Source organism: Phocoena sinus, chromosome 13 (genome assembly GCF_008692025.1).
Source record: "Phocoena sinus isolate mPhoSin1 chromosome 13, mPhoSin1.pri, whole genome shotgun sequence".
In the NCBI taxonomy this organism is placed as follows: domain Eukaryota; kingdom Metazoa; phylum Chordata; class Mammalia; order Artiodactyla; family Phocoenidae; genus Phocoena; species Phocoena sinus.
The window spans coordinates 71,128,192-71,140,659 of record NC_045775.1 but is presented as its reverse complement, the minus strand read 5'-3'; the positions used below and the strand labels follow the sequence as shown (position 1 = coordinate 71,140,659).

The following is a 12,468-nucleotide window of genomic DNA, read 5'->3' as shown; positions in this document are numbered from 1 at the left end:
CATCCTGACAGAGTTAGTTCAGTGTTCAGTCTCCACACAGCAAGGCCTTTCTACTCAGGAGAAATGGAAGTTCTCCACTTTAGTTCTTTTCAGAGTCACAATTCCTCCTGGGTAGTACATTAGGGAATTAAATAAGCACAATGACTGTTTATTGATCCAAGAGGTATCTGTTTAGGGTCTTGCAGCTGTGTTGGTAATATCCCTGGCTGCACTTGTTACTTCATTCATTCTTTAGGCAGCATCTGTTTATGGAATACCTGCTCTATACTAGGCACTCAGCTATCTGCTGGGGTAGTTAGGGATCAATTAGACATGGTCCTTTTCCTAGAGAAATTGATAATCTAGTGGGAGAAACAGCAGGCAGACATAGAGCTGGTTGTGTGCAAACCAAAAGTAAATAGGGTTCTCATCACAAGAAAAAAATTTGGTTTTCTGTTTCTTTACTTGTGTATCTATATGAGATGATCGATGTTCACTTAACTTATTGTGATAATCACTTCAGGAAGTATGTCTATTAAATCATTATGCTGTGCACCTTAAGCTTATACAGCACTGTATGTCAATTATATCTGAATAAAACAGGACGAAAAAACCAAAAACATGTACACAGTGCTGTATGTAAATTATATCTCAACAAAGCTGGGAAAGAGATTTTTTAAAACTTTGAGATAATAAATATTTATTCTTGTTGTTTTCTGAAGTAAATAGGGTTCCATGAGAGTGAAAACACAAGGAACTAAACCCACTTAGGGATATGATGTTTTCACTGAAGGCTGAACAATTAGAAATAAGAGGAAGGGGTGAAATGAGGAGCCTGTCAGGAAAGGGACAGCATAAGTACAGGCCCAGGGTGGAGGGGGCATATCACTTTCAATAAACAGAAGGTGGCCTGAGTGGCCAATGCCGTGTAGGAAGTGGGAGAGGACAGGAAGATGAGCCTGGAGGCTAAAGAGGGGGCCAGATCGTGCAGGCCTTGCAGCCTTCCTTGAAATGTTGGTCATTAACCTGAGAACAAGAGGAAATCACTGAATGGTCTCAGGTAGGGAAATTGCACAGTCTGATTTGCAGTTCACTCTGGCTGCTGTGTGCAGAAGGGATGAAGGAGGACCATGCAGAGGAGAGTGTCCTGTTGGGAGGGCATTGCATTTCCCCAGCTGACAGAGTATGCATCTTGCACTGGGGCTTTTATGGTAGAGATGGGGGAGTAGAAAGAAGAGTAGGCAGATTGACTGAGAGCAAAGCAATGGAAGAAATGTTCATATCTGGAGGTTCTGAAAATAGCTGTATTGATTTTGCATCTCATTTTCCAGATTCACTTTTACTTCTTTGCTGCAATGCAAAATTTGCCCCCCACTTTACATCCACTCCACCCCTACTGAGACCATGTTACTTTGGTACTGAGTTGCCATAATTTGCATTGCATTTCTCCAGAAGGCTTGGACATGAGGTACAGCAGGTGTGCTCTGATCAGCTCCGCACACCCTTAGAGTCGGCGCCACCCTGAAGCCCTGAGCTCACCCTCAGAGATGAGTTACCTGCATTCTGGAGATGAGGAAAAATGACTAAAATTTTTTAAAACTTAGCTCTACTGGTGGTATTTCCTATAGTGGCTGATACTATAGTTCACAAAGCATCATTGTTGACCTGTTACATTCTCTTAATCAACAAACTCTGGTGCAAATTTACCTAGTCTTTATTAAATGTTACAAATACTGTGGGGAAAAAACCTTAAAATTTCACTTGTTAAGGCAATTATGAAACTTTACATTATTTTTTCCTATTCATGTTTTGCAAATATTTTCTTTTCACTTAAACTATCTTGGTTGAAGATTTTCTAAAAACTATATTATGCAATAGGCTTGATACCTTCCATTTACTTCATCACATTAATCTGTGAATAGCAAATACCAAACTGGTAGAAAATGGCACACAAATATAAGAAAAAAAAAACATAAAAATAGGTGGAACACTGAACATAAAATAATGAAACTCTATAGTCAAAGGACTAAAACTGCCAACATTAATTTATAGACTGATAATTCCACGTATTCATGCACTCTTCATTCAAAATTATCTGATATAAAATTCCTATATGATTTACATTAATGGCAATTTACAGATCCATTAGAGGTTCCCAAACGGGGATCAAATGTGTTCTGGAAGGATTGTGAGGTTGTGTTTGGTGGAAGCAGACCCTTGAAGTAAAGGAATTGTAGGAAGTGGGCAAGGCACAGAGATTTCAATTTAGTCAGAACTGGTTGTATTGATTATATATTTATTTGAGGTATGGTATTCTATTGAATAAAGAAATCTCTGACTAAAAATATTAACAACAACCAAAAACACCCCACAGATTTATCTAAACCAGCTCTCTCGGGGATTTCCACTTCCAGCCATGAAGGAGAAGCCAGTAAGAGACCCACTTTCCTGCTGAGAACAACTAGAAATGCAGAATAAAAATAATTCCCTTGAAAGTATGGGACAGCAGCCAAAGGAGTTAAAACTTAGACTAGATCAAAAAGAGATGCTTGTTGAGGGGGACCCAATTTTCTGCATTTCACTTTTCCTCCCAAGGATTTGCTAATTCTTAGTATGGAAAGAGAAACTGAGATGCCAGGTAGAAGGTAGTTGCTGAGAGGAAGATAATGCTTTAGAGTTTTCAGCAATCTCATAGGGCCAAGGAGGCAAAAACTGGAGTCCAGGACAGCCAAGGGAGCAAAGGCTAGGAGCTAAAGTCCCATAGAGAAGGGAGACTCAAGGACTGGCCCTTAACTGCAAGTTTTCTTCCACAGTTTTTGCCTATTGTTACAATAGCAACAGTCAAGAAGCACACTGAAGGCATACTAAAAGCAAATCATGACGATGGGAAAACAAAAATTGGAGTAAATGCTTCACAGATGAGGCAGGATACTAAATAATACATCTGATTCTCTGTTGGCATCTGGGAAGACAATTCCATAAGACTAGGGTAAATGAAAGGTAGACTAGACCTCAGAAAGAGTATAGACTATCTTCAATTCACTTCACTTGACTGAATTGAGATGGTTTGCCTCTCTGCTGCTCTTCAGATGACAGGATGAATTCCCTCTGGATAGAGAAAACATTATCTGGACTGCTATGGTCTGAATGTTTGTGTCCCCCCAGTATTCATACATTGAAATCCTAATGCCCGGTGTGATGGTATTAGGAGGTGAGGTCTTGGGAGCTTTGTAGGTCATGAAAGTGGAATCTTTATGAATGAGATTACTGTTCTTAATTTTTAACTTTTTATTTTATATTGGAGTATAGCCGATTAACAACGTTGTGACAGTTTCAAGTGCACAGCAAAGCAACCCTGACATACATATGTACGTATCCACTCTCCCCCAAACTCCCCTCCCACCCAGGCTGCTACATAACATTGAGCAGAGGTCCCTGTGTTATACAGTAGGTCCTTGTTGGTTATCCATTTTAAATACAGCAGTGTGTATATGTCAATCCCAAACTCTCTAACTATCCCTTCCCCCTACCCTTCCCCACTGGTAATCATAAGTTCGTTCTCTAAGTCTGTGAGTCTGTTTCTGTTTTGTAAATAAGTTCATTTGTATCATTTCTTTTTAGATTCTGCATGTAAGCGATATCATACAATATTTCTCTTTCTCTGTCTGACTTACTTCACTCAGTATGACAATCTCCAGGTTCATCCATGTTGCTGCAAATGGCATTATTTCACTCTTTTTAATGGCTGAGTAATATTCCATTTTATATATATATATATGTACCACATCTTCTTTATCTATTCATCTGTTGATGGACATTTAGGTTGCTTCCATGTCTTGGCTACTGTAAACAGTGTTGCAATGAACATTGGGGTACATGTATCCTTTCAGACCATGTTTTTCTCCAGATAGTGTATAAAAGGGACCCCACAGAGATCCCTCTCCCCTTCCACCATGTGAGAACACAGTGAGAAGTTGCCAGCTATGAACCAGGAAGAGGGCCTTCACCAAAACACATCTATTCTAGGGGCTTGATCTTGGACTTCCCAGCCTCCAGAACTGTGAGAAATATATTTCTGGTTTTACAGGCTATCGAGTTTGTGGTACTCTATTACAGCAGCCTGAATAGATGAAGACACAGACCCTCTATATTTTTTCATAAGCATGTTTGCCATTCAATCAAAAATTACCCAGTGTACTAAAAATAAATAATAATAATAATCAAGATAAAATCAAATAATAAAAACAGTCACCATAATAAAGTCTCCATTTTGAAAGCCTTATAAGGCTCCATAATCACTTATTTAAACAAGTACAAATTCAATTAAATGAAACATGGCACATTCCAGTCACCAGGCAAACATCAGAGGTGAATTATAAAGAGTCTTAACTCCATTTTGAATATTTGACTGCTGACAGTGTTTAAGTCTCACTCTTCTCCCTTTTCCTCTTGCTCCACAACTGGGCAAACTGATAGGAAAACCCACCTTTTTTGGATGCAGGTAGGGAAATTTGAAGAAACATTCAAGATCCAGCCCCTCCGTGGAAATCTTGACTCCAGCCCCACAGCTTGATAAAGACCAAAAGCACCTGTTCATCTCTTTGCTGAAGCCACTGTGGACTGGCTTGGGCACCTGCTCTGCTCTCTCTAGAAAGTCCCACTATGTGAGTAAAAGAGCTGTTCATACCCTCTTGGTGGCTGCTGTTGCATCATCAGTCTTGAAATCCAAGCTGATTTCAGGGGGCAGGGAAAGTTGCCCTCTGTGGGGCAACCACAAAATGGAAACAAAATTGATCCAAATATTGGAGTTCTTTGACTTGGATTTTTAAAATAACTCTGATTAATGGTTTTTTTTGTTTGTTTGTTTGCTTGTTTGTTTTTGTGGTACACAGGCCTCTCACTGTTGTGGCCTCTCCCGTTGCGGAGCACAGGTTCCGGACGCACAGGCTCAGCGGCCATGGCTCATGGGCCTAGCTGCTCTGTGGCATGTGGGATCTTCCCCGACCGGAGCACAAACCCGTGTCCCTGCATCAGCAGGCGGACTCTCAACAACTGTGCCACCAGGGAAACCCTTGATTAATGTATTTTTTAAAGGAGACAACCTGATAATGAATTATACCAGAGAACTGGAATCATTTTAAAAAAAATGAATCAACTAGAAATTCTTAAATAAAAATTGAACTCAGTAGATCAGTTTTAAGCATATTGAACACAGATGAGTGAGCTTAAAATTAGGTCAGTAGAAAATAACCAGACGTAAGTATAGCTTAGGAAGAAACTTATAGCCTTAAATGCACATATTTTTAAAATAAGAAGGGCTAAAAATCAATGATATAATTATCCATCTCAAAAAGTTAGAAAAAGAACAGTAAGTTATACCAGAAGAAAGCAGGAAAAAGAAATACAAAGATTGGAGCATAAGTAAAATTTAAAAAAAAACAAAATCTATGAAGCTGAAAGCTGTGTTTTAGAAAAGATTATTAAATTGATCAAACTCTTACAAAACTAATCAATTAAAAAAAAAAAGAAGACACCAATTAGCCATATGAGGAAAGAAAGAAAGAAAGAAAGAGTAGTACAAATTCTCACACATTAAAAAAATTAGAAGAAATGGGCAATTTTATGCTGAAAACTTACAAAATTAAATTTAAATAAATTCCTAGAATACAACTTACCAAAGCTGACCCAAAAGGAAATAGAAAATTTAAATAGTCTTAGGTTTAAAAAAAAAGAATCTGTACTTTAAAAAATCTCCCTCGAATAAATACCCAGGCTCAGATTGCTATATCAGTGAATTCCTCCAAATATTTAAAAAATATATAATGCCAGTCTTACACATTCATTCACTCCCAGAAAACAGAAAGATGGAATAATTTCTTACTCATTTTTTGAGGAAAAGCATAATTTTGATACCTCTGAAGGAGAATAAATGAAACAAAAATCATACAACTGTCTCAAAATGTGCAGAAATTTTGTTTTATATAATTTTGTGCGTATTCATGATTTTTTAAAATTTTAGTGAAGGAATAACAGAAGACAGCTAAATTAATCTACTAAAAGTATCTGCAAGAAATCTAGAACTATCAATATAATTAGTGGTAAAATATTTAAATTTTATCACTGTGATCTAAAAGTAACAGAAATATCTATTACCACAATATTGATCTGAACATCTGGCTATTGCAATAATGCAAGGAATAAACAAGATACAAGGACTGGAAAAAAAGAAATACAACTGTCATAATTTTCAGACAACATGATTGTGTATACAGAAAATCCTAAAGGCTACAGTCAAAATTTGGCATTAGTAAGTGAATTTATCAAGTTAATGGATATGAAAATCAATATATCAACCAAATTTTTCATATTATAGACACAGAAACTAAGGCCCAGAAAAGTGCCCAAGTCCATACAGACACTTTCAAAATGGAAAAATGGTGACTCTCAGCCCAGCACTCAAGTTTTCTTACATGTATGCATCAGCAGTGAAGCACTTGTTTGAAGTACATAAGCTACAGAAATGTTTTCAATTCCTGTTCACCTCTAATCAAACACAGGCTAGTGCATACCTTAGCCATGGCACCTCCTGGGTATCAAGAAATTCTAAAATGCTGCTGCAGTGACCACACAGGGGGAAGGAAAGGAACAACTAAGGGAAGCAAATCAGCAACGGTCTGAAATGTGGAGTCTAAATGAGATGAAGCTACTGCTTCTGGCACAAGTTGTGGATCAAGGATCACCCAGAGTGACTGGATTCCCCTTCAGTGAAACCTACAGATGGGATGAAGGGAAATGGTGGGTGTGTCCAGGGTCTATCACAGGAGAAGGGAGAAAGAATAGACGAGTGGGCTACTTGGTCCTGGCCTCACATTTACACAGGGCATCAAGTTTGAACTTCAAACATCATCTACAAATGAGGTTACACACAGAATTACAGAAAGACACTGACAGGACTGAAAGTAGGAGATGTTTATCATATAACTTTGAAGTCATGTCCTTTGCTTCGTCCTTAATGCCTACGACACTATGAATTAACATTCTCTATAAATTCTGCAGTTATCATGTAAATACTGTGATTATATGTATGGGATGATGTATCTGTAGGTTAATATTATTATTTATTGTATACAAATATTTAAAAGATTTTTGTAGCACTCATTCAGCATTCTTTCTTTCCTCCCTCTCTGTGTCCTTCTACCCCTTTTCCTCCTTCTTTACCTGCTCTTTCTCAAAATAACAGAAAGGGCCAGAACTTCCAAGGCAACCTTGGAAAGACTCTGGATTCTTCAATGGCCAATTTGGAGCTTGGAATTTCTGTGTGGAATGTGAAGACTAATAGGGTGCTTGCCCCATCCGTGGGGACAGAGCCAGAAAGACTGTCTTGATATTATAAGTATGACCCTATCTTTAGCTCTAGTCTGGTGTCACCTCAAGACACTGGAGCTATGGTAGGAAGTTCAAGGGTTTTATTTTAGTAGTTTCAGCTTTTGCATGTTCAGCTTGCCAACTGCTGTCATGGGTGATATCTCAGCCTGTGTCCTAGAGGACCAGGGGCCTCCTCGAGGCTTGATGTAGGACTTCCTGCAGGCTGAGTGTTCAGCCCCAGAAGCGACAGCAGTGCTGGATTAACCAAAGAGTGAACCAAGCACATGCTTAGGGCACAATTAAATTGGAGCACAACCCCATCACTCACTGCAAGAAAAATGGAGAGCATTTCATATCTGATGAACTTATTCAGAATTTAATTTTGCCATCCAAAGAAAATAAAAAAGTAATTTATTTAATTTATAGCTTGCATTTAAGTTGTCTGCAGTTTTGAGTAATTTTATTTTATTTTTGAGTTACAGTGGGGCTATACCAGAGTTTTTGTTGCTGTTTTTGCTGTTGTTTCTAAGTACTCAGACCCTGAAAAAGTTTTAACCTGGCTCTGATAACCATTCCCTTAATTTGCCAGGACCCTTGCCCTCCTTGACTCTTTTTCTCTATCACACACATTTCCTGTTCAGCATCTCTCTTTTCTATGTGGCCCCACATCATTCAATCCAACTTTTGCCAAGCTGTTGGTTTTCAACTCTTAGATTTAGGCAGTCTGGTTAACATTTCACTTTTATTTTGTTTCCCCTGAACAATATTTTTCTCAAAATCACACAGCACAATTTTGCGTTTATAAAGCAACTCCCACAGATGTCTCTAACACAGAGAATATACTTAGGACCTGAACTTACACTCCTACTACTGCCCCAAGATCCTTCACCAGGAGTTCAGACATCTCTTATAGGGAGGGGGGATTGATTTTTACATGTTCATAATGTGGCCAGCTAATCCAGGCTTAGGTGAGTGGAGTGGAGATGGGGACGAAAAGGGAACAGTGTTTAAATCTCCTTTTGGCAATTTTAATTCTATCCCCTTTAATCAAACATGGTCTTCAGAACTTTGGAGGGTCCTTTCTATTGCTCCTGTTTCAGCCTCTGCTTATTGTTCAGGAAAATTAGTAGACATGTTTCAGAACACGTTTAGAATTGTCTAATACAGAGAGGAGAGATTACTGAAAACCTGTTTCCTTTGCAAGGGATGGAGTCAACAGAAAATAAAAGAAAGATCCAGGAAAACCATAGAAGGATGGCCTGTTGAAATTCCAAGAGACATGTAGAGATTAAACCCACTGATAAATTCTAGTCTTGGGCCTCTCTTGACTTACCTCCACCAGCTTGTTGGCATGCTCGCGGAAAACCTGGGCATATTCCTTCACTTCCTTCTCGTTCCCACTTTTTGCAGCCTCAATGAGAACTAGCAAAGGGACGTTGGTTTCCAAGAAAGAATCAGATATGTGATCCATCACTGCTTTCCGAAGCTACAGTGAAAACAAAAACAGAAACACACACAATTAAGGAACAGAGGTCTATTTGAGCGTATTACTCATTTAGCCATATGAATTATATCACTGCCTGGAAATAGTTTTTCTAAAGTCCCAGTTCTCATTGCCCACAGGCATAATGTTCCAACTCTCTTTTTAATCTTGCTGGTGCTTATCACATCAAAGGAAGGCAAAGAGATATGACTGACGAATGATTCTGAATTAACTGTATTGTAGGTCAACTTGAAAGTTGACCTACGCATGGCCTGTTGCTCATTACATTATAGGCTCTCCTTATCAAAGTTCTGCTCTCATCCTTCATTGGCCAAATGTCTCCCTTCAGGTTTTGAATCTTGATTCAGCTCAAAAACTTGGGCTCTTTAGAAAAAGGAGAAATCTAGGCATCATTCAACAGGTGGGGAGAACTTTAGGTGAACTGGGTCTTGAAGCCACCCTAAAACCTTACCGCTCTGCAGTCTCCTACCCTTTATAGATCCACTGTTTGTATTTAATGGAGGTGGAAACATGAAATATCTAACGATATCAAAAATGTGTCTGCCCAGGTGCTATGATGATATAGTTGCTGTGCTCCAGAAAGAAGTACTGACAATTATTCTTCAGGGTAAGTTAGAATAAACATACCCAAATTTCTAACAGTGCATAATTACACATCATTCCCACATTGTTAAAATGGGAAGCAGGGCAGCAGCATGAAAATGAAATGAAAGTGTACTGAACAATTATCTTAGTGCTGCTTTGTTCATAACTGTCAGAATGTATACAGGGAAAAAACACCCCAAATACAAGTAAATACGAGAGAAGATGATAAACAATGTGTATATTTTCCAAACAAATATTCCTATTCAGGAGTATTCAGGCAAATCTTTTGATAAGGTGATACACATACATATTTATCATTGGTCAGAGGAGAATTTTGCACAAATCATTACCATAAAGTATGCATGTGTGTATGTATAGCTTAGTTTTGGTTCAACTCTGGATTGAGTTGGACATTTCACCATATAAAATATAACAAAGCCTATGGAAAATTAACATTAATTAGTTACTCATTTAGCAAGGTGTGTTCAATTTCTGCTTGGGAATAATGTTTTTATTGGTGAGCTCATATATTCTGGGTATATATGATGTGTCAGACAACTAAGGTTAACCAAGATCTTTACATATTACATTACTTAATCCTCACAACAATACTATGAGATAGGGACTAGTCTTACGCCAGTTTTTCAAATGAAGAAAGTGGGACTTGGAAAAGTTAAATAACTTGCCTGCCATCATAAGGTGGCAAGTAGCAGAAGCCAATATGAAAAACCCTGAAGGGGACAGTGCAGTGGACACTTGAAACTGACCTGGCTTGGCTCTCTTCCAGGACAGAGACCCTCATGAAGGAGAAACTACTGGGAGTGAAATCAAAATTGAACTGGATGGGGACAACAGAGATAAAAGAAAGGGAAAGTCCAGGTAAAGTGGGGACAATTGTCAGAGCCAGGCTATCTCACCAGTCAAGCCACTGTGTTGGGTTTTTTTAATCTTAAAATTTTTACTTTGGTAAAATATATATAGCATAAAGTTTTCCATTTTAACCATTTTTAAGTGTACAATTCAGTGTCATTAATTAGGTTCACAATGTTGTACAACCAACACCATCATATAGTTCCAAAATATTTCCATCACCCCAAATAGAATTGTATAAACATTAAGCAAAAATTCCCCATGCTTCCCTCCTCCCAGCCCCTGATAAATCTACTCTCTGTCTCTATGAATTTGCCTATTCTAGAACATTCATATAAGTGAAATCATACAGTATTTGTCATTTTGTGTCTAAGCCACTGTACTTTTAAATGTTACACAAAAGTAACAGGAGTGAGAGCTCTGTGAAGCTAGAAGACCCATCTGCTCTTCTAGCTTCTGTCTAAACCTTCAGGAAGATTGAGTTCACATAAAAATGAGCAACTTGAAATCATCAAGGTCAAAACTCACATAAAATTATTATAAGAAAAATATATCATCTCTACACAAACTAAAAGCATGCCAGAAAAATATGCCTGTAAAACAAATTAAAACTGTAATCTACTATTTCAAACATATTAAAATACACTAAAAATTGATGCAAGATATGAAAGAACATAAATTAGACAAAGAAATTATAGGATGAGGTCATGAAACTCAGAAAAGAATTATAAATAAAAGAAAAATCATTTGAAGACTAAACAAGAATGAATAAACACAATTGCAAATGCCTCAAGAGAAATATAAAGAGAAAACAAGGAAAAATTATTACCCAAAATAAATTTTTGAAAAAGAGATTTTAAAAATTTGAGTAAAGTTGACAAATATTGGAGATAGGCAAAGAAAATTCAATTTATGGCTACTAGAGGTCCCTAAAGAAGAAAATCAAAGCAAGAAAACAGAAAGAATACTAAGAACTTTAATTCATGAAAGTTTTCCTCAATATATATATACAAAATTTTCAATTAAAGTGTTATTATATAAATATAATCACTTACATATTTATTTTATATAATTATTTTTAAATATATAAATTATATTCTTTATACATTCAATGTAGAAAAATATATTCTATATAGAAATATACATTATATATATATAAACTATTTTCTGAAAAAGCGTATCATGTACTTGAGAAGAGTGACCTATACTATCAACCAAGAAAACTGGATTCTAAAGAAAAAAGGGGCAAATCCTTATGTACTTAGGCAAATAGAGCATGTGACTTATAAAGGAAAGAAAATCAGATGATGACCAGACTTTTCAACAGCAAAGCTTTTGCCAGAAGAAAATTAAATACCATATTTAAGATACTCAAGGGAAGAAAATATGAGCTAAGAATTTTATAACCAGCAAAACTGACTTTCAAAGATATAAGCCACAGACCAAATTTGATCAACATGCAAGAACTCAGAAAATATTGTTGCTATGAGACATAGGGAATCTGTTAGAGAACAAACTTTACCTGGCAAAATAACTAGAAAAACATCAACATAATATCTAGAAAAACATAAGTACTGGCAGTGAGCTTTCAATATATACATGTTTATAGAACTAAGAATATAGGATAGTCAAATGGGAGAGAGTATAATATAAAATGGATGTATGCTCTGGCAATGAAGAGGTAAAAATGAAAAGAGAAAGGGAATCTTTTTTGTGAAAAGATTTTAACTATCTTATGTAATTTTAATTATAATGGTAGTATGAAGATTGCTATTCTAACACTATTGTGTTTCAAGATAAAATAAAACAAACAGTTATGAAAGTTTATTTCTCATCTCCTGTGTTCTTGCTAACCAGAAGTGTTGGTGTGGAAGAAAGATGATGTAATATAGAAGAGGTTAAGGAAAAACCCTATAATCCTAGATCTGAAGTAGAAATATCAGTATGAACACATGAGATTTTAAAGTGAAAACACACACACACACACACACACACACACACACACACACACACATACAATTTCCAAGTTCTGTCCAATGAAAAGGTCTAAGAACAATGGCCAGCCCAGTAGCAATGAACATCTTGAAATACAATTTTCCCCTAAACCAAACTAGGACTTCTTAGAGAAATGGTTGATTCCAATTTCTTTGGGGCTAGAAATATAC

At 36.9% G+C, this 12,468-nt stretch overlaps 1 protein-coding gene across 2 annotated transcripts in view; it reads right to left on the bottom strand.

The window, feature by feature from the left end:
- CTNNA2 (catenin alpha 2) overlaps window positions 1-12,468 on the bottom strand; it is a 1,238,106-nt gene that overhangs the window by 244,633 nt on the left and 981,005 nt on the right. For both annotated transcript variants that reach the window (XM_032653512.1, XM_032653513.1), the window contains exon 9: window positions 8,678-8,830. In XM_032653512.1, coding sequence (XP_032509403.1) covers window positions 8,678-8,830 — 153 coding nt within the window. The remainder of the gene's footprint in view (window positions 1-8,677; window positions 8,831-12,468) is intronic.